Here is a 26,925-nt window from a genome sequence, read left to right as displayed (position 1 = left end):
CCCTATATTCAACTTTAAGGACCTCATCCCAGTTTTTACCTATATCGTTGGTACCTATATGCACCACGACAACTGACAGTTCACCCTCCCCCTCCAGAATGCCCTGCAGCCGCTCCGAGACATCCTTGACCCTTGCACCAGGGAGGCAACATACCATCCTGGAGTCTCGTTTACGGCCGCAGAAACGCCTATCTATTCCCCTTACAATAGAATCCCCTATTACTATAGCTCTCCCACTCTTTTTCCTCCCGTCCTGTGCAGCAGAACCACCCACGGTGCCAGGAAGTTGGCTGCTGCTGCCTTATGGTATATCTGTTTGAGAGGGGGGTGGCCACATGGGACCCCTGCACTACCTGCCTGCGCCTACTACTCTGCCTGGTGGTCACCATTCTCTTCCTGCTTGTGCAGCCTTTACCTGCAGTGTGACCAACTGATTAAACGTGATATCCACGACATCCTCAGCATCGCGAATGCTCCAGTATGTATCCATTCGCAGCTCCAGCGCCGCAATGCGGGCTGCCCGTAGCTGCAGCTGGACACACTTCCCGCACACATGGTCGTCAGGGACACAGGAAGTGTCCCTGATTTCCCACATAGTGCAGGAGGAGCATGCCACGGGGCCGAGCTGTGCTGTCATGACTTAGCCTTCAATTAATTTAAATCAAATCAATCCCACCAATTACACTACAATTAAATGATATACTCAAGGGCCCTTGGTTACTAGCACTCCCCGATACACAATAGAGATCTCAGAAACTATAACCACAAAAATTAAGACCTTCTAAACTTTATAAACTATTAACCTTAACTGTCAAACTATGGAGTAGTATAAATACTCACCTGGCCGTACTCACCCAATCAGCTGCGTCCTCTTGCCCAAGTCACTTTTTGAATCGTGGCGTGGCTCTGGAACGCCACCGCCGGTTTGTGAGATTGACCGGCATTTAAGAAAAAACCCACGAAAGTGAGTTTAAATACTCACTACTCTCCTGCTGCTCCCAACACCGGCCTCTTCCTATAGGGTGAAAAGTTAGGAAAAACAAAGGCGAAGCAAAGGGAGCTCCTCCTTCCACTCCTTACCTAACCCTGACTCACCCAACTCGCAGCACTCTGTTGAAACCAAAATCAGTTATTTTCTGTATCATTTATCACTTTTTTGGTTCCGATTTAGTAAAACTCCTCCACACATACTGCATATGACAATCTTTGAAATGTTCTGATCTTTGTAACTGTCATTGCTGATTTTGATGGTCTCTTTGATTTAATCTCTTGTTACTAACATATCTTGCACTATTTCTTTAATTGAGATAATTGTTTCAAATACTTCCTTTATCAGGTCTTTAGTTCCTTCATTGATCTCTCTCAATCCTTGGTTAGGGGCTGGGGATAGGGTGTAGGCTTAGGGGTTCGTGGTTGTGGCTAGTGGTTCTTGGTTAGGATTATGGTTAGTGGTTCTTGGTTAGGATTATGGTTAGTGGTTATTGGTTAGCATTGGGGTTAGTGCAGAGTGAGTGAAGGGGACTGAAAGACGGGCACTGGCTGAGCGCTCAAACACCCCGGGGAAAGAGAGCGCGAAAAAGTCAGGCTGTGAAAGGAGCATCAGCGAGCATGTGCGGGAGAGGTAGAACTCAGTGCTCACCCCAACTCCTCTTTCACCCCTACTCTCCAACCCTCCTCACCCCAACTCCTCTTTCACCCCTACTCTCCAACCCCCCCCTCACCCCAACTCCTCTTTCGCCCCTACTCTCCAACCCCCCCCTCACCCCAACTCCTCTTTCGCCCCTACTCTCCAACCCCCCCTCACCCCAACTCCTCTTTCGCCCCTACTCTCCAACCCCCCTCACCCCAACTCCTCTTTCACCCCTACTCTCCAACCCCCCCTCACCCCAACTCCTCATTCACCCCTACTCTCCAACCCCCCTCACCCCAACTCCTCTTTCACCCCTACTCTCCAACCCCCCCTCACCCCAACTCCTCATTCACCCCTACTCTCCAACCCCCCTCACCCCAACTCCTCTTTCACCCCTACTCTCCAACCCCCCCTCACCCCAACTCCTCATTCACCCCTACTCTCCAACCCCCCTCACCCCAACTCCTCTTTCACCCCTACTCTCCAACCCCCCCTCACCCCAACTCCTCATTCACCCCTACTCTCCAAACCCCCCTCACCCCAACTCCTCTTTCACAAATGATTCCAGAGGCTCTTTGCGTTGGTATCTTTCTTTATTCTGTCCACTCGAGGAGTGTGATAACAGACTTTCTCCTGTGAATATAGAGCTGGAGTATTGGGCCATGATATGTTTACTTGTTCATCTTGTTGACTCTAAAAATTGAGTCTTGTGGTTTCAGACACCGGATAATTAAGCTCACAGCAACAGATTGTCTTTCACTGACTTTATTAACAGCACTGCAAAGATACAGACAGAGTATAGTTACCCGATCCGGAGAACCGGGATAATACAGTGGATTCAGAGCTCTCTTCTCCCCAGGTCTGTTCTAACAAGCTGTGACTACACTGGTGATATTTATATTTAACTTGTTTACTACATTATTGACCTGGCCCTGCCCAAACCATAACCACAAGGATATCTGTCATTGTTCTGACTGTGACCACAAGGCTGTGTCACTATCACACACACACACCGTTTCCTTCTTTCACATCTCCATACACAGACCATCTCTTTACACATCCCCTTTCTACACAATTGCAGCCGACATGAGCAAGGACGTGAGGCTCATTAAAAGACACACTCATTTCATGACAGCAAAGGTTACACTGGGACTAATCTTCAGTTATTTTCATTACAGGCACAATGCAGAGCGGTCCTGCAGCACATGGCACCTTAACAGGGTCTCACCGGCCTACACTATAGAGCTGGAGGATTGGGCCGTGATCTGTTTACTTGTTCATCTCTTGTTCAATACATTTGCTGTGTGCATTTAAATTTAAAACCAGGTTCTGAGGCGTGATGCTCTATTCACACATCGAAGGTGAGAGAGATGCTGTGGGTCACACACTAAGCCCAGTAGCTGAAAGTGATTAACAGACTGGGTTTGTGTTTAGTGATCCCGGGCGTGTTACCGATACCTTCCCTGGATACCAAGGCTAGGAGAGGCACTCTGAAATGTTTGGGGAGCTGGGAGTTGTCCATGAGAGTAATCGAAGGTATGAGAACTGAAATAATCTAGAGTTAGAAAGGTGAAAAGGCCCAAAAAATGGAGCAGTCGGTAACAGGACATCAATTAGTCTCTTATCTTGGAGAAATCAAATATTTGACACGGTGTATTTGAAACAAAGATGATTTATTTGACAGTAATCAAAATATTAAACTCCAGCCCAGTTATAGGGTTTATTAACATCAGCAGAAACAAACCCCAACTGTCAGAATGAACATGGTTCAGTCCTAGATGTGATTAACAGCAGCAATAACAGCAGAATCCAACCCCTGCAGTCACTTGTGAACTCGCTGGTGTTTCAGCAAGTTAGATGACTGAGTGAATCCCTTCCCACACACAGAGCAGGGAAATGGCCTCTCCCCAGTGTGAATATGCCGGTGTGTCAGAAGGTGGGATGAACAAGTGAATCCCTTCCCACATGTGGAGCAGGTGAACAGTCTCTCCCCAGTGTGAGTGCGTTGGTGTTTCAGCAGATCCCTTCTGCTTTTAAAGCTCTGCTCACAGTCAGCACATTTAAATGGTCTCTTATCAGTGTGAACAAGGTGATGTGCAGCGAGTGTGGATGACTGAGCGAATCCCTTCCCACACACAGAGCAGGTGAACGGCCTCGCCCCAGTGTGAGTGCGTTGGTGTTGCATCAGATACTTTCTGCTTTTAAAGCTCTTCTCACAGTCAGCACATTTAATCGATCTCTTACTAGAGTGAACAAGTTGGTGTGCAGTGAGACTGGAGGAGTTAGTGAATCCCTTCCCCCACGCGGAGCAGGTCAATGGCCTCTCCCCGGTGTGAATATGCTGGTGTGTCAAAAGGTGGCATAATTTAATGAATCCCTTCCCACACATGGAGCAGGTGAACGGCCTCTCGCCGGTGTGACTGCGTCGATGAGTTTCCAGCTCAGATGGGTAATTGAATCCCTTCCCACAGTCCCCACATTTCCACGGTTTCTCCGTGGTGCGGGTGTCCTTGTGTCTCTCCAGGTTGGACGATCAGTTGAAGCCTCATCCACACACACAACACGTATACGGTTTCTCCCCGCTGTGAATGGTGCGATGTTTTTTCAGGCTGTGTAACTGGTTAAAGCTCTTCCCACAGTCAGTGCACTGGAACACTCTCACTCGGGTCTGGGTGTCTCGGTGCTTTTCCAGTCACATTCATGTTTGAAATCTTTCCCCTCAGACAGAACAGACAAACATTTCTCCTTCCACATTCAAAGGCCGATGATATTCAGGTCCTGATGAATTGAGTGACTTTGTCAGATCTTGATGTGATGTTTGGTTTGAGTTTCCCATCTGTAAATCCTCCCCTTCTAATACCCTGTAAAAGGAGTTTACAAAAGTCATCACTGTAAGTACAGGATAGAAATTCAGAACAGACAATTCTAGTTTCTATGGAACATTCTTTCCCCTCTTGTTCCCCGAAAGCTATAAATCCCCGTCCCACACGCACTCCCTCCTCCCTGTGCTAAAATCCAAACCCATCGCACGATCTCCAAATTTTTTCCTCAGCTTCCAGTTTTCTTCCTCCCCTGAAGGTGCTGACTCTGGCTGGGTTCAGTTCTACACTCACTGGTTCCCCTCCCTCTCCTCCTCTGAATGGATTCAGTTCTACACTCATTGGTTCCCCACCTTTCGAATTGCTTTGGGCACTTTGTTAAACACACACATAGCAGACGCACATTAATCTGATGGGAGATCACGGACAGACGAGCAGCCAGCGGTGTGGAGCCTCCCGAGAGTCCGGCCCCTTTCCAGACAGTATTTACAGGAGCTGGAGCACGGAAAAGAGTCGAATTGAAAATAGTGATATATTTATTCACACAAACCAAGCCCCAAAATAATGAATAATTTCTCCTTTATTTACAGACGACCCCTGACCTATCACCAATTCTTCTCCATTTACACACGCTCCCTGACCAATCACCACTTCTCCATTTACACACGCTCCCTGACCAGTATCCATTTCTCCTCCATTTGCAGACTGCCAAGGTCTGCGCATGCTCAGCTCACCTACTGTTGTTCAGGTTTAATGGTCAATCCCCGGCCCTCATACACTCCGATTGGTTGGAGGACCCGCCGCCCGCTTGGTCCTCCAGCTCCGCCCCGCTCTTCCTGTTGGTCTGGAGCTCCCGTCAATCCCCCGGGCAGTGTGAGCTGAGCATGCGCGGACCTTGGCAGCAGCCGCTGACACATCAGGTGAGAGCGCTCAGGGAGCGGGTTCATGAACCCCGGGGGGACGCGGGCCGCTCACACCCCGAGCTCAGGGAGCGGGTTCATGAACCCCGGGGGGGCGCGGGCCGCTCACACCCCGAGCTCAGGGAGCGGGTTCATGAACCCCGGGGGGGCGCGGGCCGCTCACACCCCGAGCTCAGGGAGCGGGTTCACGAACCCCGGGGGGACGCGGGCCGCTCACACCCCGAGCTCAGGGAGCGGGTTCATGAACCCCGGGGGGACGCGGGCCGCTCACACCCCGAGCTCAGGGAGCGGGTTCATGAACCCCGGGGGGACGCGGGACGCTCACACCCCGCGCTCAGGGAGCGGGCTGCTCGCACCCCGAGCTCAGGGAGCGGGTTCATGAACCCCGGAGGGGCGCGGGCCGCTCACACCCCGAGTGCGGCCCCTGGCCCTGTTATTAAAACACTCAATGTTATCCGCCCGCGGCTTCCCGATTTGCTCAGCAAAGGGGCCCCGCGCCAAATTCCGGGACAGACAGGAAGTCAGGGAGCATCTGTAAATGGAGGAGAAATGGTGACTGGTCAGGGAACGTCTGTAAATGGAGGAGAAATGGTGACTGGTCAGGGAACGTCTGGAAATGGAGGAGAAATGGTGACTGGTCAGGGAGCGTCTGTAAATAAAGGAGAAATTATTCATTATTTTGGGGCTTGGTTTGTGTGAATAAATATATCACTAATTTGAATTAGACTTCTCTGTGCCCCAACTCCTGTAAATACTGGCTGGAAAGGGGCCAGACTCTGAGGAGGCTCCACACCACTGGCTGCTCGTATGTCAGTGATCTCCCATCAGATTAATGAGCATCTGCTGTGTGTGTGTTTAACAAAGTGGCCAAAGCAATTCAAAAGGTGCGGAACCAGTGAGTGTAGAACTGAACCCAGCCAGAGTCAGCACCGTCAGGGGAGGGAGAGAGAAGGGAACCAGTGAGTGTAGAACTGAACCCAGCCAGAGTCAGCACCTTCAGGGGAGGAGAGAGAGGGGAACCAGTGAGTGTAGAACTGAACCCAGCCAGAGTCAGCACCTTCAGGGGAGGAGAGAGAGGGGAACCAGTGAGTGTAGAACTGAACCCAGCCAGAGTCAGCACCTTCAGGGGAGGAGAACCAGTGAGTGTAGAACTGAACCCAACCAGAGTAGAGGGAGGAGGAAAACTGGGAGTGGAGGAAAGAAATGTTGGAGATGTTGCGATGGGTTTGGATTTCAGCACAGGGAGGAGGGAGAGTGTGTGGGACGGGGATTTACAGCTTTGGGGGAACAAGAGAAGAAAGAATGTTCCATAGAAACTAGAATTGTCTGTTCTGAATTTCTAACCTATACTTACAGCTATGATTTTAGCAAATTCCTTTTACAGGGTATTGGAAGGGGAGGATTTGCAGACGGGAAGCTCAAACCAATCATCAGGTCAAAATCTGACAGTCACGCGATTCATCTGCACCTGAATATCATCGGCCTTTGAATGTGGAAGGAGAAATATTTGCCAGTTCTGTCTGTGGGATAAGATTTCAAACATCAGTGTGACTGTGGAAAGAGCTTTAACCAGTTACACAGCCTGAAAAAACATTGCACCAGTCACAGTGGGGTGAAACCGTACATGTGTTCTGTGTGTGGACGAGGCTTCAACTGATCGTCCAACCTGGAGAGACACAAGGACACCCGCACCACGGAGAAACCGTGGAAATGTGGGGACTGGGAAGAGATTCAATTACCCATCTGAGCTGGAAACTCATCGGCGCAGTCACACTGGGGAGAGGCCGCTCACCTGCTCCGTATGTGAGAAGGGCTTCACTAAGTTGAGAAACCAAAAATAGTGGGGAACCAAGGGGCTTAATGAGAGTGAGAAACTTAAAGTAATTAATATCAGTCACGAAAAAGTACTTGAGAAAGTAATGGGACTAAAAGCCGACAAATCCCCTGGACCTGACGGCCTACATCCGAGGGTTCTAAAAGAGATGGCTGCGGAGATAGTGGATGCATTGGTTGTGATCTTCCAAAATTCACTAGATTCTGGAAAGGCCCTAGTGGAATGGAAGGTAGAGTGGATACAGAGAGAATGATTCCACTTGTGGGGAAGAGCATAACTAGAGGCCATCAATATAAGACAGACACCAAGAAATCCAATAGGGAATTCAGAAGAAACTTCTTTACCCAGAGAGTGGTGAGAATGTGGAACTCACTACCACAGGGAGTGGTTGAAGCGAACAGTATCGATGCATTTAAGGGGAGGCTGGACAAGCAGATGAGGGAGAAGGGAATAGAGGGTTATGCTGATAGATTTAGATGAGGAAAGACAGGAGGAGGCTCGAGTGGAGCATAAACACTGGCATGGACTGGTTGGGCCGAATGGCCTGTTTCTGTGCCGTATATCCTGTGTAATTCTAACAATCTCAGTTTTGCAATTTTCAATTCACTATTCCCTGTAAAGCGATTGTTAAAACCTGAGCCAGTGTGTTGTGAGACAAAGAGCCTTGTGTCCAATAAGGGGAATAAAGGCCCCTGACCAGTCACCATTTCTCCTCCATTTACACACGCTCCCTGACCAGTCTCCATTTCTCCTCCATTTACAGATGCTCCCTGACCAGTCTCCATTTCTCCTCCATTTACAGACACTCCCTGACCAGTCTCCATTTCTCCTCCATTTACAGACGCTCCCTGACCAGTCTCCATTTCTCCTCCATTTACAGACACTCCCTGACCAGTCTCCATTTCTCCTCCATTTACAGACACTCCCTGACCAGTCTCCATTTCTCCTCCATTTACAGATGCTCCCTGACCAGTCTCCATTTCTCCTCCATTTACAGATGCTCCCTGACTCCCTGTCTGTCCCGGAGTTTGGGCGGGGCCCCTTTGCTGAGGGCTCAGGCGGGTGGATAATGTTCACTGTTTTTATAATCGGGCCTGGGGCTGCACTCGGTGCAGTGAGGGAGGAAATGCAGTGGGTGTTGTGGAGATGGATTATCAAAAGGTGTTGATAAGGTGACGGACGGGAGGCTTGTTGATCAAATTAAGGCTCACGGTGTTAAAGGGAGTGGGGCAGCGTGGATAGGAAGTTGGGTAAAGGGCAGAAAACAGAGAGTAGTGGTTAATGGATGTTCTTCAGACTGGAGATGTGTGAGGTGATAGATTTAGGAGGAAGAAAAACATAGGAAATGTACATGAAATGGTAAAACTTTGAAAGGAGTGGAGGAGCAGAGAGACTTAGGCCTAGAAATTCAGTTGGTTGCGCCAGCCGGTAGCGCCTTAGGAGGAGTAGATGTCGGGCGCTAGGCGGCTAGCGGCCGGGCGCAGCGCGATCTGCGCCTCTCCCCAACTTCACTCACGATTTAGCGCCGGCGCAAAGTCTTTGCGCGCGCTCAGCTGCGCGCGCAGATCCTGACGTCATTTCCTCGTGCAACGCCCTTTGTGCGCCCCAAACCGGAAATTCAGTCGCGACGCCCCATTGTGCGCCTGGCGCCCCTAGCGACTGGTAGAGTGGAACGGTGCTGAGTCGATGCGGGGCGCGGGGGGCGCAAATTAAAGGGCACTCCTCCTGCACTAGAAAAGGCTGCCATTTCGCAGCACTCCTTCTTGAGAGACGGATCTTTGCAGAGAGACCAAGGTAGAGAGCTTTCTGCTTTGGCTCAACACTCGGACAGGTACTTGTGGCTTCAGGCCACAGCTTTCCACTTATCTTTGCCTTCATTGACATATCATTGTTTGCTAACATATTATGGGGGCTGCAATGGGTGCAAACGCTGGCTTTCTCCATTGCATCCAAAGGGCTCACAGACGCCGTGAGAGAGTGGCAGCCCTGGCTAGACGGAGAGGGGGCAACAGGCGTCAGGAAAGGAGGGCTTACCCACCCAGGGTATACCGCCAGCAGTTCTCCTATCTCAACATGCCTGACGAGCAGTGTGTTCGGAGGCTGCGATTCCGAAGGGAGGTGGTCACAGAGATCTGCCACCTGCTTGGCGGTGATCTGCAGCCACAGCTGAGGAGCAGGACGTCTCTGTCGGTGGCAGTGAAGGTGACGGTGGCTCCTTCCAATCCGCTACTGGGGACATTTCCAACATCTCCCAGTTCGTCGTGCATTGCTGCATCCGCCAGGTGACCAATGCCCTTTTCAAAAGGAGACGTCAGTTCATCTCCTTCTCCATGGCCCTTGCCAAGCAGCAACAGCGTGCAATGGGCTTTGCAGCATTCGCGGGCTTCCCCATGGTGCAGGGCGCCATTGACTGCACGCATGTGGCTTTGCGGGCACCTCTGGAGAATTCCGAGGATTACCGCAACCGGAAGGGCTACCATTCGCTCAACGTCCAGCTGGTGTGTGACCACAGGCAGCTCATCCTAGCTGTCAATGCCCGCTTTCCAGGCAGCAGCCACGATGCCTTCATCCTGCGCCAGACTTCTGTGGCAGACATGTTCCAGGCCCAGCCTCACCCACGAGGATGGCTTATCGGGGACAAAGGCTATCCTTTGTGTACCTGGCTGATGACCCCGCTCCGTGCGCCCAGCACCCCTGCTGAAGAGGGATACAACGATAGCCATTAAGCGACCAGGAACATCATAGAGCAAACAATCGGCGTCCTGAAGCAACGGTTCCGCTGTCTGGATCGTTCCGGTGGAGCCCTACAATATTCGCCGGAGCGAGTCTCCCATTTCGTGGTCGTTTGCATGCTGCACAACCTGGCTATCCGCAGGACTCAGCCACTGCCACCAGAGATTGGAGGACCACAGGAGGAGGAGGAGGAGGACCAGCATAGGAGGGAGGCAGGAAGTGCAAGGGCCGCCCGTCGCCGGCTTATTGAACGTCGGTTCTAGGCCCCCTCTCAGGGAATGGCTTGTGCCAATGTCAGCAGATGAATGTAGCCGCTCCACAAGCCCTCAGCCGAGCAGGGCAACCAGGACTTGACAAAAAAACCATGCACAGTGCAATTTACGAACATTAATTTATTGAAAACCTCTGCCCTTCCCACATTACAACCTCATGTGGAGAAGCCCCCTCCAAAAACACAAAACTAACAGTCTCGGCCTTACAAAAACTAAAAAAGACACCAGTCTCGGCCTTCCAAAAACCACAAACCATTTGTGCAGACCTTCTACTTTTTGTCCTGCGAGGGCGATGCCTTTCGCATCCTTGCCTGGCCCCTGCCTGCCCTGCAGCAGCTCCTCAATGGGAGCCCAGTGGCTGCAGCAAGGCTGGGGGAAGGCTGCTGAGGGTCAGATGGCGAGACGGCAGATGCCCTTGGGGGTCGGCCTGCACCAGCTTTGGCCCTCAAGGGGCCGGCTGCTGACTGCTGCAACTCTGCTTGGGCGGCAGCAGTCTGTCCAGTGGCTCGTGGCAGCTGCAATGGCGGAGTGGCAGTGTCGGCTGCAGGAATGGTGCCAACCTGACAGATCGCAGGTGCTCGCTGGTCGCCTGATACAGTGGCACTCGCACGGGCCAGCACTGCAGCATGCGCAGCAAACAGCTGAAGAACAGACTGCTGGGCTGCTGCTGCGCGGCGAGTTCCCTGGCGATGCCTGGCTGATCCAGCGAGGGTGGCAGCAGTTAGTGCCCGTGTGGCCCTGGTCTGTGTCCGCATGACAACAGCCAGTGAATGGACGGCACGACTGAGCACTTGGCTCGAAGCCGCCTGTGCTGCCGCGAAGTCCTGCAGACTCCTGGCCTGTGCTGCACTGAATTGATCCAGACTCCTGGCCTGTGCTGCTCCAAATTGCTGCACACTCCTTGACAAAGACTCAATGGAGTCAGGCATCCTTGCCACTGCAGCCATGAGCTCATTGTGCCTGCGCTCAGCCTGGACGGCCATTTCCTCCAGGAGCCGCACCTCCTCTGCACTCACCGTCGCAGGACTGGAGGCCGCACTCACCCTCTGGGGAGAAGTCCGCCGAGATTCCCCACCCCTCCCGTGTTGCTGCAGGCCGCTGGGCCCCGGAGCTTCACTCTCCTCCGACCCTTCCCCCCGGCTCCCCTCCAGGGAAGACGTGTCCCCTTCATCGCCATGGGCTGGCGCGGCTGAGGGTGGCACTGATGGGCCGGCTTCCTCTTCTTCCTCCTCCTCTAATTCGGAAGCGCTTACAGTGGCAGCTTGAGGGCCCGCCTCCTCACCTGGCGATTCACCATCTGAAAGCAGGAAGGCACAAGAGTAGCTTTAGAGTGAGGACAGGGCGGCAGCGAGGGAGGCATGAGTGCTGCCAATCGCTGCATTGGTCGGACAGTGGCAAAGGATGCTGATCTGAGGCGCAAGTGGAACGAGAGAGGTCAAAAAGGTGATGCCCTTACCATTGGTGGCCAGAACAGGGTCGGCATCTCCACTGGCGACGGGGCCAATCAGCCGGCCTGCCATAATGCGCTCCACACGCTGGTCGAGGTCGGAGAGCTCTTTGACGTCAGGACGGCCTCCCCCGGTCTCAATTTGTTTCCGCCGGTTGTGCGCCACCTTGGCCTGCAAGAGAAAGGACGGCCTCTAAGTACAGTGTGAAGCCCTGATCTTGTCTGCAATGCCTCCCATGGTCGAATAGCTTGTACAGTGTGTAAAGTGCTGAATGTGCAAGTGATTTTCATGCCAGTCCCATAGCTGCTGGATGAGGGCTGGCCATTAGGGCTTTCAGGTCCCTTTGCCCATAAAGTGAGGTGCACATGCAGGGATGAGGAGGACACTGGAAAGGGTACTCACCCTGACAACCCGAGTGAGGTCGTTGAATTTTTTCCGGCATTGCACAGGAGTCCTGGCAACCACGCTGTTGGAAGACACCCTGTTTGAGACCTCCCTCCAGGCTTTCCGGTAGGCGCTGGGCAGCGGCCTCTTGCCACCTTCTGGGAACAGAACATGGCGCCTGCGCTCCACTCCGCCAACCAGCACCATCAGGTCACCGTCGCTGAAGCGCTGCGCTCTCTCCCTGGCCTTCTCCATAGCCCTGGGCGTTGTGCAGATGAAGCTGAAGTGGTCAGGCCTAGGTTGAGGGCTGCAGTGTGCAGGGCGTGGCAGGCAAACAAATCCACCCTCCCCCTTTAAGAGCTGACCGGCGCCAGAGTGTCTGCCGTCAATCAACAACTCGCCGCACCTGCGCTGCGCCCGGCCTCGGGGTATCGCTCAGCACCGCCGGCTTAGCGCCTAAAGATAGTCGTGCATCGCCTGTTTTAGCGCAGCAGCAACCTCTTGGGGCGATGCGACTGAATATCGGCGAAGGTGGCGCGACTTTGCGCCGGGCGCAAACTTTAGTGGCCGCCCGACTTTATCGCCCCAAAAGTGGCTATACTGAATTTCTAGGCCTTGGGGTGTAAGATTCTAGCTAATGCCTCGTCTTATTAACTTGCAGGTTCAAACACTCCCAGGGCAGGTACAGCACGGGTTAGATACCGAGTAAAGCTCCCTCTACACTGTCCCATCCAACACTCCCAGGGCAGGTACAGCACGGGTTACAGTCCGAGTAAAGATCCCGCTGTGATTCTGCAATTATTTACACAGGAGATCCCCAGTACCCACATTCCTGATTATCCAGCAGAATTTTCACCGGGATAAACCCTGCAAGAGACTTCACTGCATTGACACTAATCTCCTGTGTGATATACTCGCTGGAGTTTAGAAGAATGAGAGGTGATCTCATTGAAACATACAAGATTCTGATGGGGATTGACAGGGTAGATGCTGAGAGGTTGTTTCCCCTGGCTGGACTGTCTAGAACTAGGAGTCATAGTCTCAGTATAAAGGGTAGGCCATTTAAGACTGAGATGTGGAGGAATTTCTTCACTCAGAGGGTTATGAATCTTTGGAATTCTCTGCCCCAGAGGGCTGTGAATGCTGAGTCTTTGAGTATATTCAAGGCTGAGATAGATAGATTGTTGGACTCTAGGGGAATCAAGGGATATGGAGATTGGGTGGGAAAGTGGAGTTAGAAACAAAGAAGATAGGAGCAGGAGTAGGCTATTCGGCTCCTCGAGCCTGCTCCACCATTCAATGAGATCATGGCTGATCATCCAAACTCAGTACCCTGTCCCTGCCTTCTCCCCATATCCCTTGATCCCTTTAGCCTTAAGCAATATATCGAACTCCTTCTTGAATATATTTAATGAATTGGCTTCTGTGGTAGAGAATTCCACAGGTTCACCACTCTCTGGGTGAAGAAATTCCTCCTCATCTCTGTCCTAAATGGTTTACCCCTTATCTTTAGACTGTGACCCCTGGTTCTGGACTCCCCCGCCATCGGGAACATCCTTCCTGCATCTAGTCTGTCTAGTCCTGTTAGAATTTTATAAGTTTCAATGAGATCCCCTCTCATTCTTCTAAACTCCAGCGAGTATAAGCCCAATCTCTCCTCATACTTCATTCCTGCCATCCCAGGTATCAGCCTGGTGAATATTCGCTGCACTCCCTCCATGGCAAGAACATCCTTCCTCAGATAAGGCGACCAAAACTGCACACAATACTCAAGGTGTCGTCTCACCAAGGCCCTGTACAACTGCAGCAAGACATCCTTGTTCCTGTACTCAAACCCTCTCGCTGCGAAGGCCAACATACCATTTGCCTTCTTAACCGCCTGCTGCACCTGCATGTTTACCTTCAACGACTGGTGCACAAGGACACCCAGGTCTCATTGCACTTTCCCTTCTCCCAATCTATTGCTGTTCAGATAATAATCTGCCTTCCTGTTTTTGTCACCAAAGTGGATAACCTCGCATTTATCCACATTGGGCAGATGCATGGCAGATGCAATATAATCACCTAACCTATCCAAATCATACTGGAGTTTCTCGGCATCCTCCTCACAGCACACATGCCCACCCAGCTTTGTGTTGTCTGCAAACTTGGAGATATTACATCTAGTTCCCTCGTCTAGATCATTAATATATATTGTGACTAGCTGGGGTCCTAGGACCAATCCCTGCGGTACCCCACTAGTCACTGCCTGCCACTCAGAAAAAGACCCATTTATTCCAACTCTTTGCTTCCTGTCTGCTAACCAGTTCTCTATCCAAGTCAGTACCATGCCCCCAATCCCATGTGCCTTAACTTTACATGCGGGACCTTACTGACAGCTTTCTGAAAGTCCAAATACACCACATCCACTGGTTCTCCCTTATCTATTCTACCAGTTACATCCTCAAAAAATTCCAGATTCGTCAAGCACGAGTTGAGGTCGATGATCAGCCATGATCTTATTGAAGGCTTGAGGGGCCCAATGACCCACTCCTGCTCCTATTTCTTATGTTCTTAACCCCACAGTCACTGACACCAATCTCCTCCTGTCTGATATAAACCAACCCCACAGTCACTGACACCAATCTCCTCCTGTCTGATATAAACCAACCCCACAGTCACTGACACCAATCTCCTCCTGTCTGATATAAACCAGCCCCACAGTCACTGACACCAATCTCCAGTGTATGTCAGACTGAAGTTGTTTACAATCCTCATGAGCTTTTACGTTATTCCTAGTTGAGTTCGAGATCTCAAATGAAACATTCCACACACCTTAATCCCCCATAGCACAGGATTTATTTTTAATATGTAGATTCTACAGTAATACAACTATACTAAATAAATGCAAAATATTTACATGGGAGATTCTACAAAGGAATATTTATTGTAATATTTACAATATTATAGTTATATAGTAAGACTCAAAATCTAACAAGCTGTATCCATGAACCTCAGACTTTGATCATTGCCAAGTCTGGGAGATACGAAAGGATGTTCGACTCTTTTAAAATGCCAATTAGAATGACATTGTCATCAATCGATGTCACATTACCGAGAGAGCCCCCTTTTTAAAGGGGCACAAACAATCAACTCCAAATTATAATTAAATCCGATCCGAATACTGTTGCTGATGTTGACAATTGACTCCAGTCCCTCCGGTGCCCACCAGTCACGGAAGGCCTCCAGTGTCCCGGCGGACACTGCGTGCTCCCTCTCCAGGGACAGCCCGAAGGATGTTCCACCTTGGCTGTAGCTGTCAGCTTTCTTCTTCCCAGGGTGCTCTCTGACCTGAGCTGCAAACTGTTCCTGTATTTAAAGCCCAATCAGGTACAGCCCATGTGACCCTGGTTACCGCGGCCAATCAAACCATTGAGCTGAAAGACATTTATCAAACAAAGCATTCCATTGGATGGCTGTTTAGGGTTCATCGAGTAACCGCTTCCTGTTCATTGGAGCTACGAGGAATCTGCGAGTCAGAACAATGTCAGAGTTTGCTTTTACTGGGGCATTTCCAGAAACAAATGGCCTTCACAGTTCGGCTCAGTCCACACAGGCAGAGTTCTCAGCTCTGCTGGTTCTGTTCACACGAGGTCTGTTTCAGCTTAAAAGGGATAATTAGAGCCTGTTGTGTCTGAGGTGATTACAAGCTAATAGATCACTAGACACGGGTCTTTAATACAAAGTCCACTAATATTAAACATACATGTATATAAAACAAGGCAAGACTTTACTTTTATGACTGTTTCATTTTAAATCTGATCTTCTAATAAAACCCAGCTTTCTTAGCGTCCACTCCTGGAGGCCCCACTCCCTGAGCCTACAACCTTCAGCAGGGTCAGTGGTGGAGTTCCACAGCGGGAGTGATCCCAGAGTAACTGTCGGGATCGCACCCCCGTGGATGTTCTGGGTCGTGTATTTTTAGTTATCCTGGTGACTAACACACACACGTCAATAAAACAGGGAATTCCTGGAAACACGCTGCAGGTCCTTCTTTATCTGGAGATCAAATGTCTGTTGTATAATTGTACCAGCAGTTAACAAGCTCCTGTGAACTCCTCCCTCTGCTATTTTAATGTTGGCTTTAACCAATTTATTTTAAACGGGTTTATATTAAATGGGTTAATGCGTGCCTTAAAATGGTAGACTCAGGACTGTCACACAATCATGTTAAATCTTCGTGGAATAATTACCTGTGATTGTTAAACTAGAAACTTAAACCTGCCGTGTCACTTTCAGTCAGGAGCAGATCGCAGTTTTACACCAATCTCTGATTTGACAGCACGTTTCCAGCATTCACCGTTGTTCTTCCTGACTCTTGTAAAGGGGCCTTCTGTTCTATGCCTAGGAGCTCTGAACCATGGAAGGGAGCGGCTGGGACACATTTCTTACACGCCTCGCGATTAACTCACATGGGGACTTTGCTGTCAGTGAAGAGAGACAAGAAAGGCCAAAGTGCCGTTTGCCCCTCTCAGTGTGGCCCTGAAGGACTGTGTCCAGGCTGAAGTTCTGTTCCCGCCGTACGATCCTCCCCCAGATTGTCCTTTCTGAGCTCCAGCCAGGTGATACTAAACACACAGGTGGGAAAGAAGAAAATCTACAACAATGTGTTTTAAACAAAGCTGATTATTTGACATTTATAAAAGAAAGACTTGCATTTCTATAGCGCCTTTCACGGCCTCAGGACATCCCAAAGCACTTACAGGCAATGAAGTACTTTTGAAGTGGAGTCACTGTTGTAATGTGGCAGCCAATTTGCATACAACAAGCTCCCACAAACAGCAACATGATAATGACCAGGTAAACTTATTTTTTTTGTTATGTTGATTGAAGGATAAATATTGACCAGGACACCGGGGATAACTCCCCTGCTCTTCTTCGAAATAGTGCCATGGGATATTTTACATCCACCTGAGAGCGCAGACGGGGCCTCAGTTTAACATCTCTGGAATATTCAATTCCAGCCCAGTTATAGGGGTTATTAAAATCAGCAGAAACCCCAACTGTCAGAATGAACACGGTTCAGTCCTGGATGTGATTAACAGCAGCAATAACAGCAGAATCCAACCTCTGCAGTCACATGTGAACTCGCTGGTGTCTCAGCAGGTTGGATGAATCAGTGAATCTCTTCCCACACACAGAGCAAGTGAACTGCCTCTCCCCAGTGTGAACATGCTGGTGTTTCAGTAGTTGGGATGAATGGGCGAATCCTTTCCCACACATGGAGCAGGTGAACGGCCTCTCCCCAGTGTGAACTCGCTGGTGTGTCAGCAGATCCTTTTTGCCTTTAAAGCACTTCTCGCAGTCAGAACATTTAAAAGGTCTCTCATCAGTGTGAACAAGCTGGTGTTTAGTAAGCTGGGATGACTGAGTGAAACCCTTCCCACACACGGAGCAGGTGAACGCCCTCTCCCCAGTATGGGTGCGCTGGTGTACAGTGAGGTCAGATGATCGCCTGAACCCAGTCCCACAGTGAGAGCACCTGAACGGTCTCTCGTCAGTGTGAACACGTTGATGACACGTCAGTTCCCTGGAACTTTTATAGCACTTCGCACAGTCCGGGCATTTAAAAGGTCTCTTGTCAGTGTGAACTCGCCGGTGTTTCAGCAGGGCAGAGGAATGAGTGCATCCCTTCCCACACTCGGGGCAGATGAACAATGTCTCCCCGGTGTGACTGTGTCGATGAATTTCCAGCTCAAACGGGTAACTGAATCCTTTCCCACAGTCTCCACATTTACACAGTTTCTCCCCAGTGTGACTGCGCTTGTGTCTCGACAGGCCAGATGATCGACTGAAGCCTCGTCCACATTGAGAACACGTGTACGGTTTCTCCCCGCTGTGAACGGTGCTTTTTGCTTCCATGCTCAAATCTGATGATATTCAGGTCCCAATGAATCAAGTGACTCTGTCAGATCTTGATGTGATGTTTTGTTTGAGTTTCCTGTCTTCAAATCCTCCCCTTCTAATACCCTGTAAAATGAATTTAAAACAGGAAAAAGGGAGCATGAGAGAGAACACACAAAAACACAAAGGCAGGTTGTGAAATTGAGCTCAATGAATCTGGTCATTTGTGGGGTCGGCACCAGAAAAAAGTGACCATGAAAGCTGCCGGATTGTCGTAAAATCCCAGCTGGTTCACTGATGTCCTTCAGGGAAGGGAACCTGCCACCTGGTCTGGGCCTACACACGACTCTGGCCTCTATGGGTAGAGAGAGAGAGAGCTGGGAGTGGGAGGGGTCAAAGGAGAGAGACTTTATACATCTGCAGCTCGACAACAACTTTGACAAAAACTCCTAAACCCGCAACCTCCAGCTCGAAGCAGGCACATGGGAAGCAGGTACATGGGAACACAATCACCACCAAGTTCCCCTCCAAGTCACTCGCCATCCTGACTTGGACAAATATCACCATTCGTTGCTGAGTCAAAATCTGGTAACACCTGGCATTGTGGGAGTACCTTCACCACACGGACTGCAGCGGTTCAAGAAGAAGGCCCACCATCACCTTCTCAACGGGACACTGGGGATTGGCAATATATGCTGGCCTTGCTAGCGATGCCCATATCCCAAGAATTAATTTTTAAAATCTGTATGTAAAATGGATTAAAAGCCTTTACAGAAATAATTGTTCCTAAAACAATACTCTTTTACGCTGTGCGAACAGTGTCTGCTTAGCAATCTAATCTCCCCCAGAATCCACCTCCCTTGACAGTCCCACATTGGAAATTGTTGGGTCCTCCTGGGCTCAGAAGTACTGGGATTAAACCCAGCAGCTTCTCCTCCATCTCCACTCCAGCTCAAACTGAAGCAACAAAAAGACCTACACAGGCGGCCAGGAACCGACTTCCATCAGCCTGCAATAAAACTCTTCCCGACAGCCTCTGACTAATGGCGGCCGCAGCACCCACAATTCCCCACGCCCCAGAAACCGCTCTGATTCTGATTGAGTTTTTTGATGAGGTAACAGAGGGTTGATGAGGGCAATGCGCTTAATGTGGTGTACATGGATTTCCAAAAGGCGTTTGACAAAGTGCCACATAATAGGCTTGCCAGCAAAGTTGAAGCCCATGGAATAAAAGGGACAGTGGCAGCATGGATACGAAATTGGCTAAGTGACAGAAAACAGAGAATAATGGTGAATGGTTGTTTTTCGGACTGGAGGAAGGTACACAGTGGTGTTCCCCAGGGGTCGGTACTAGGACCACTGCTTTACTTGATATATATTAATGATGACTTAGACTTGAGTGTACAGGACACAATTTCAAAATTTGCAGATGACACAAAACTTGGAAGTATAGTGAACAGTGAGGAGGATAGTGATAGACTTCAGGAGGACATAGACAGGCTGGTGGAATGGGCGGACACGTGGCAGATAAAATTTAACGCAGAAAAGTGCGATGTGGTACATTTTGGTAGGAAGAACGAGGAGAGGCAATATAAACTAAAGGGTACAATCCTAAAGTGGGTGCATGAACAGAGAGACCTGGGGGTATGTGTGCACAAATCGTTGAAGGTGGCAGGGCAGGTTGAGAAAGTGGTTAAAAAAGCATACGGGATCCTGGGCTTTATAAATAGAGGCATAGAGTCCAAAAGCAAGGAAGTTATGGTGAACCTTTATAAAACACTGGTTCGGCCTCAACTGGAGTATTGTGTCCAATTCTGGGCACCGCACTTTATGAAAGATGTGCAGAAAAGATTTACAAGAATGGTTCCAGGGATAAGGGATGAGGGACTTCAGTTATGTGGCTAGACTGGAGAAGCTGGGGTCGTTCTCCTTAGAGCAGAGAAGGTTGAGAGGAGATTTGATAGAGATGTTCAAAATCATGAGGGTTCTGGACAGGGTAGATAGAGAGAAACTGTTCCCATTGGCGGAAGTGTCGAGAACCAGAGGACACAGATTTAAGGGGATTGGCAGAAGAACCAAAGGCGACATGAGGAAAAACTTTTTTACGCAGCGAGTGGTTAGGATCTGGAATGCACTGCCTGAAAGGGTGGTGGAGGCAGATTCAATCACAGCTTTCAAAAGGGAATTGGATAAGTATCTGAAGTAAAGAAATTTGCAGGGTTACAGGGAAAGGGCGGGGAGTGGAACTCGCTGAAGTGCTCTTGCAGAGAGCCGACACGGGCTCGACGGGCCGAATGGCCTCCTTCTGTGCTGTAACCATTCTAAGATTCTATAAAATATTAGAAAGTTTGTGCCACAGAAGCACTGGGTTTATCTGCTTTTATTGATGAATTTTAAAAGTCTCTATTAAAATCTGAGCCAGTGTGTTGTGAGACAAAGAGCCTTGTGTCCAATAAGGGGAATAAAGGCCCACAGCCTCCCCTGGCCCCGGGCCCTGAACAAGGGACTGGAGAAACTCGCTGCCCTGCGGATCAGACAATCAGCCGGCGCTAGTCCCGCCCCTCGGGCTCCCCGATTGGTTGGAGGACCCGCCGCCGGCTCGCTCCTCCAGCCCCGACCCGCTCGCTCCCTATTGGTCGGAAGCTCCCATCAATCAGGCTGCGTGCCCGGGTCACGTGTCCCCGAGGCGATCACGTACTCCGTCCAACTGACGCCGCTCAGTCCGGGGCCTCGCGGACTCTCAGGTTTTTCTATTTCTCTTTATTCTCTCCCGATCCACCCCACCCCGCGCGATTCTCCACCCAATCGGAGCGGAGAAAACTCACTTTGCGTCACCGATCGCGACTCTGTAACCGACACCAAGGCCTTTCCCCGGAATGCCCCGCGCCGACTCCGTCCCGACAGGGTCCGAGTGCGCAGGCGCAGCTCCAAGTGGGGGAGGGGGTTGGTCTCCTCTGGGCATGCACGGTTGTTACCCTTGGTGACCGGGAGGGGGCGCTGTGGCAGACTCTGCGCAAACCGCCGTCCCGCATGCGCGGACTCTCGGCTGTCAATCAACCATCCAGAAGAGGTCGCTGGTGAGACTAGTGAAGAAAGAAAGACTTGCATTTCTATAGCGCCTTTCACCACCACCGCACGACCCAAAGTACTTTACAGGCAATGAAGTACTTTTTGAAGTGTAGTCACTGTTGTAATGTAGGAAACGTGGCAGTCAATTAGCGCACAGCAAGCTCCCACAAACAGCAATGTGATATTGACCAGATAATCTATCTTTTTGTTATGTTACTTGAGGGATAAACATTGGCTAGGACACCGGGGATAATTCCCCTGCTTTTTCCCACATTACAACTGTGACTACACCTCAAAAGTACTTCATTGGCTGTAAAGCACTTTAAGTGGTCATGAAAGGCACTATATAAATGCAAGTCTTTCTTTCTCGAAATAGTGTCATGGGATCTTTTATATCCACCTGAGAGAGCAGACGGGGCCTCAGTTTAACGTCTCATCCGAAAGACGGCACCTCCGACAGTGCCGCACTCCCTCAGCACTGCACTGGAGTGCCAGTCTGGATTTTTGTGCTCAATCCTCTGGAGTGGGACTTGAACCCACAACTTTCTGACTCAGAGACGAGAGTGCTACCCACTGAGCCACTGACTGACACTAAAGAACAAGCAGTTCTGACGAAAGGTCATTGACCTGAAACGTTAACTCTGTTTCTCTCTCCACAGATGCTGCCTGACCTGCTGATTCATCAGGACCTGAATATCATCGGCCTTTGCACATGGAAGGAGAAAGCAGCAATCGCAGCGATGACAAACCGCACACGTGTTCGGTGTGTGGACGTGGATTCAGCCGATTGCCTGACCTGGCGAGACACGTGCGCCGTCACACTGGGGAGAAACCGGGTAAAGGTGGGGACGGCGGGAAGGGATTCAGTTCCCCGTCTGCAATAGAAGTTCAACGGCACAGTCAGACCAGGGACAGTCCGTTCACCTGCTCAGTGTGTGGAAAGGGATTTGTTCGTTCATTCAACCTGCAAACACACCAACGAGTTCACACTGACGAGAGACCATTTCAGTGTTCTGACTGTGGGAAGAGCTTTAAAAGCCCCGGGGATCTGACGCGACACCAGCTTGTTCACACTGACGAGAGAGCATTTCAGTGTTCTAACTGTGGGAAGAGCTTTAAAAGCTTCTGGGAGCTGAAGCGACACCAGCAAGTTCACACTGGGGAGAGACCATTTAGCTGTTCTGACTGTGGGAAGAGCTTTAATATCCCCCAGGAGCTCAAGCGACACCAGCGAGTTCACACTGGGGAGAGGCCGTTCACCTGCTCCGTGTGTGGGAAGGGATTCACTCAGTCATCCAACCTGCAGAGACACCAGCGCCTCCACACTGGGGAGAGGATATTCATCTGCCCCGAATGTGGGAAGGGATTCACTGTTTCATCCACCCTGCAGACACACCAGCGAGTTTACACTGATGAGAGATCCTTTAAATGTTCTGACTGTGGGAAAAGCTTTAAAAACTCCGAGCGTTAAAGTCGCCAAGGAGGATCAGCTTGTCGCCCGTTGGGACTCGGGACAGGGATTGTTAGAGGCTGGAGTAGAATTCCTCTTTTGTCTCAGCTGGGGCTTCCAGTGTTGGGGCGTACGCACTGATGACCGTAGCACACTTGTTCTGGGCTAGGGTGTCAGTGTTGGGGTGTACGCGCTGATGACCGAAGCACACTTGTTCTGGGCTAGGGTGAGCCGAAGGGTCATGAGGCGCTCGTTTATACCGCTAGGAGAGTCTCTGAGACGCCCAACCAGTTCATTTTTTATGGCAAAGCCTACCCCATGGAGGCGGCGTTCTTCTTCAGGTTTGCCTTTCCAGAAGAAGGTGTAGCCACCACCTTGCTCCTTGAGCTGGCCTTCCCCTGCCCGCTGGGTCTCACTTATGGCGGCGATGTCAATGTCGAAACGTCTGAGCTCCCGGGCAACGATAGCAGTACGGTGTTCCGATCTGTCACTGTTGGGGTTGTCCATGAGGCTCCTGACGTTCCAGGTCCCTAACTTCATTTTAAAGGGTGGGAGATGCCTGTGCGTGAATTCTTTTAACGTGGGGTGGCCGTTGCACACCAGCTACCACACGGGGAGGTGTGATCGGCAGAGAGGGTGTAGGGAAAGCCAACTCCAACGGTACCCTCCTCCTGTCGAAATGCTTAGAACATGGCCTTGTCATAACCAAAACCTTGTTCCGGCAGAGAGACAAGTACAAGGCTTCATGGCAGCACCCTCGCTCCAAGCACTGGCATCTGCTGGACTACGTCACCATCCGAGCAAGGGACCGCAAGGACATCCGCATCACCCGTGCCATGACAGGAGCCAATGACTGCTGGACAGACCACTGTCATCTCCATCAGCGTAGCCCCAAAACAGCGGCGGCAACAGAAACAATGCCGCAAGAAAATCAATGCTGGAGCTCTCAAAGACCCTGCCAAGAAAGCCCTATTCAGCCTGCGCCTCACAAACAACCTGTCGACTCCCAGTGATGCAGAAACACAGAGTGTCCACAGCGCCTTGTCTGCACTCAAGGCCTCCAAAATCAGCACCTGTGAAGAGACGCTCGGTCACTCGACCAGGAAACACCAAGACTGGTTCGACGAGAATGACCAGGAGATCCAGGAGCTAATAAGCCGCAAGCGCAAGGCATTCCTGATCTGGAAACAGTAACATAACTCGAGAGTAAGAAAGCAGCTCTACAGACGCCTGAAGGCCGAGATCCAACAAAAAACTCGTGACCTAAAGAACAGGTGGTGGTGGAGAAAGTGTAGGAGATCCAGCAGCTAGCCGACAACCACGACGTGTGTGGATTCTTTAGTGCAGTCAGGATCATCTACAGCCCAAGCACCCAAGGCCCATCCCCACTGCGGGCCAAGAACGGAGAGGTACTCATCAAGGACAGTGAGGCAGTCAGTGCCCGCTGGAAGGAGCACTTCGAAGATCTCCTTAACCGCGACTCTGTCTTCAATGCGAGTGTCCTCAACTCCATCCCGCAGCATGCTACCCACCACCTTCTCAGTACAACCCCAGTCCGGCATGAGGTTGAAAAGGCCATCTGACAACTGAAAAACAACAAGGCCTCAGGAGCAGATGGAATCCCCACCGAGGCACTAAAGCATGGCAGAGAAGCACTACTGGCGCGAATTCATGAACTCATTTCTCTTATCTGGAAGGAGGAGAGCATGCCAGGGGATCGCAGATGCCGTAATTGTGACCATCTTCAAGGAAGGTGACAAGTCCGATTGCGGTAATTACAGAGGAGTTTCCCTGCCGTCTGCCACAGGGAAAGTCATTGCAAGAATCCTCCTCAATCGCCTTCTCCCAGTGGCCGAAGAGCTCCTCCCAGAGTTGCAATGCGGATTCCGCCCACTAAGGGGCACAATGGAAATGATCTTCACCGCACGTCAATTACAAGAGAAATGCAGGGAACAGCACCAGCCGCTGTACATGGCCTTCTTTGACCTCTCAAAGGTCTTCGACACTGTCAACCGTGCGGGATTATGGAGTGTCCTCCTCAAATTCGGCTGCCCTCAAAAGTTTGTCACCATCCTCCGCCTGATCCTGACCAACGGTTCCACCACAGACCCAATTCACGTACGAACCGGGGTCAAGAAAGGCTGTGTCATCGCACCAATGCTCTTCTCGATCTTCCTTGCTGCAATGCTCCATCTCACCCTCAGTAAGCTCCCCACTGGAGTGGAGCTAATCTACAGAACAAACGGGGGACCTCCGGCGCCTCCAGCCCAGATCCAAGGTCATCCCATCCTCTGTCGTCGAATTACAGTATGCAGACGATGATTGCGTCTGCGCTCACTCGGAGGTCGAACTCCAAACCATCATCAACACCTTCACCGAAGCATACGAGAGCATAGGCCTTACAGTAAACATCCCTAAGACAAAGGTCCTCTACCAACCTGCCCCCGCCACACAGTACTGCCCCCTGATTATCAAAATCCACGACAAGGCCTTGAACAATGTGGACCACTTTCCATACCTCGGGAGCCTACTGTCAACAAGGGCAGACGTTGATGACGAAGTCCAACACCGTCTTCAGTGTGCCAGTGCAGCCTTCGGTCGCTTGAGAAAGAGAGTGTTTGAAGACCAGGACCTCAAACCCAGCACCAAGCTCATGGTCTACAGGGCAGTAGTGATACCCGCCCTGTTGTATGCCTCAGAGACATGGACCATGTACAGCAGGCACCTCAAAGCACTGGAGAGGTACCACCAATGCTGCCTCCGCAAGATCCTGCAAATCCATTGGCAGGATAGGCGCACCAACGTCAGTGTTCTCGCTCAGTCCAACATCTGCAGCATTGAAGCTTTGACCACGTTCAATCAGCTCCGATGGATGGGTCACATTGTCAGCATGCCCGATACGAGATTCCCAAAACAAGCGCTCTACTCGGAGCTCCGGCACGGCAGAGAGCCCCAGGTGGGCAGAGGAAACGCTTCAAGGACACCCTCAAAGCCTCCTTGAAAAAGTGTAACATCCCCACCGACACCTGGGAATCCCTGGCCCAAGACCACACAAAGTGGAGGAGAAGCATCCGGGAAGGCGCCGAACACCTCGAGTCTGTTCGCCAGAAGCAAGCGGAAACCAAGCGCAAGGAGCGCACGTCAACCACCGTCTGCCCCACCTGTGACAGAGACTGTAGGTCTCACATTGGACTCATCAGTCACCTGAGAACTCATTTTTACTGTGGAAGCAGGTCATCCTCGGTTCCGAGGGACTGCCTAAGAAGAAGAAGAAAAGCTCCGGGGAGTTGAAGCGACACCAACACCTACACACTGGGGAGAGGCAATTCACCTGCTCCGTGTGTGGGAAGGGATTCGCTCGGTCCTCCAACCCGCTGTCACTTCAGCGAGTTCACACTGGAGAGAGACCGTTCACCTGCTCCGTGTGTGGGAAGGGATTCACTGTGTCATCCACCCTCCTGTCACACCAGCTTGTTCACACTGACGAGAGACCCTTTAAATGTTCTGACTGTGGGAAGAGCTTTAAAAGCTCAAAGAGCCTTAAGAGACACCAGCATCTTCACACTGATCATAGAATCTAACAGCACAGGAGGAGGTGATTCGGCCCATCGTGTCTGTGCCGGCTCTTTGAAAGAGCTGTCCAATTTAGACCCAAACCCCAGCTTTATCCCCAGAACTCTGCAAACTAGTCCTCTTCAAGTACATGTCCAATTACCGTTTGAAAGTTCCTGTGGAACCTGATTCCAGCATCCTTTCAGATGGTGCGTTCCAGATCTTAACAACCCTCTGTGTGAAAACAATTCTCCGCATTCACCTCTAGTTCTTTTAGCAACTATTTTTTAAATCTGTGACCTTTGGTTACCGACCCACTTGCCAGAGTGAACAGTTTCTCCCTACTTGCTCGATCAAAACCCCTCATCATTTTGAACACCTGTATTAGGTCTCCTCTTAACTTTCTCTGCTCTAAGGGGAACAATCCCAGCTTCTCCAATCTCTCCACATAACTGTAGTCCCTCATCCCTGGTACCATCCTGGTCAACCTCCTCTGTACCCTCTCCAAGGCCTTGACATCCTTCCTAAAGTGTGGTGCCCAGAACTGTACACAAGACTCCAGCTGAGGCCAAAACCCTGCAGCTGTACAAAACCCTGGTTAGACCACACCTGGAGTACTGTGAGCAGTTCTGGGCACCACACCTTAGGAAGGATATATTGGCCTTGGAGGGAGTGCAGCGTAGGTTTACCAGAATGATACCTGGACTTCAAGGGTTAAGTTACGAGGAGAGATTACACAAATTAGGGTTGTATTCCCTGGAATTTAGAAGGTTAAGGTGTGATCTGATCGAAGTTTTCAGGATATTAAGGGGAACAGATAGGGTAGATAGAGAGAAACTATTTCCGCTGGTTGGGGATTCTAGGACTGGGGGCACAGTCTAAAAATTAGAGCCAGACCTTTCAGGAGTGAAATTAGGAAACACTTCTACAC

The 26,925-nt window shown here is 50.7% G+C and overlaps 1 protein-coding gene across 1 annotated transcript in view; it reads left to right on the top strand.

Moving 5' to 3' along the window:
- The window catches only part of LOC147119270 (uncharacterized), a 42,435-nt gene extending 15,826 nt beyond the window's left edge, over positions 1-26,609 (top strand). The window contains exon 3 of the mRNA XM_085984061.1: positions 21,684-26,609. Coding sequence (XP_085840187.1) covers positions 21,684-22,463 — 780 coding nt within the window. The 3' untranslated portion in view covers positions 22,464-26,609. The remainder of the gene's footprint in view (positions 1-21,683) is intronic.
- The last annotated feature ends 316 nt before the right edge of the window (positions 26,610-26,925 follow it).

The sequence above is a fragment of the Somniosus microcephalus genome, chromosome 4 (genome assembly GCF_052327205.1).
Source record: "Somniosus microcephalus isolate GS21.2 chromosome 4, FLI_Smic_1.0, whole genome shotgun sequence".
NCBI lineage: Eukaryota > Metazoa > Chordata > Chondrichthyes > Squaliformes > Somniosidae > Somniosus > Somniosus microcephalus.
This window is presented reverse-complemented; position numbering and strand designations above follow the sequence as displayed.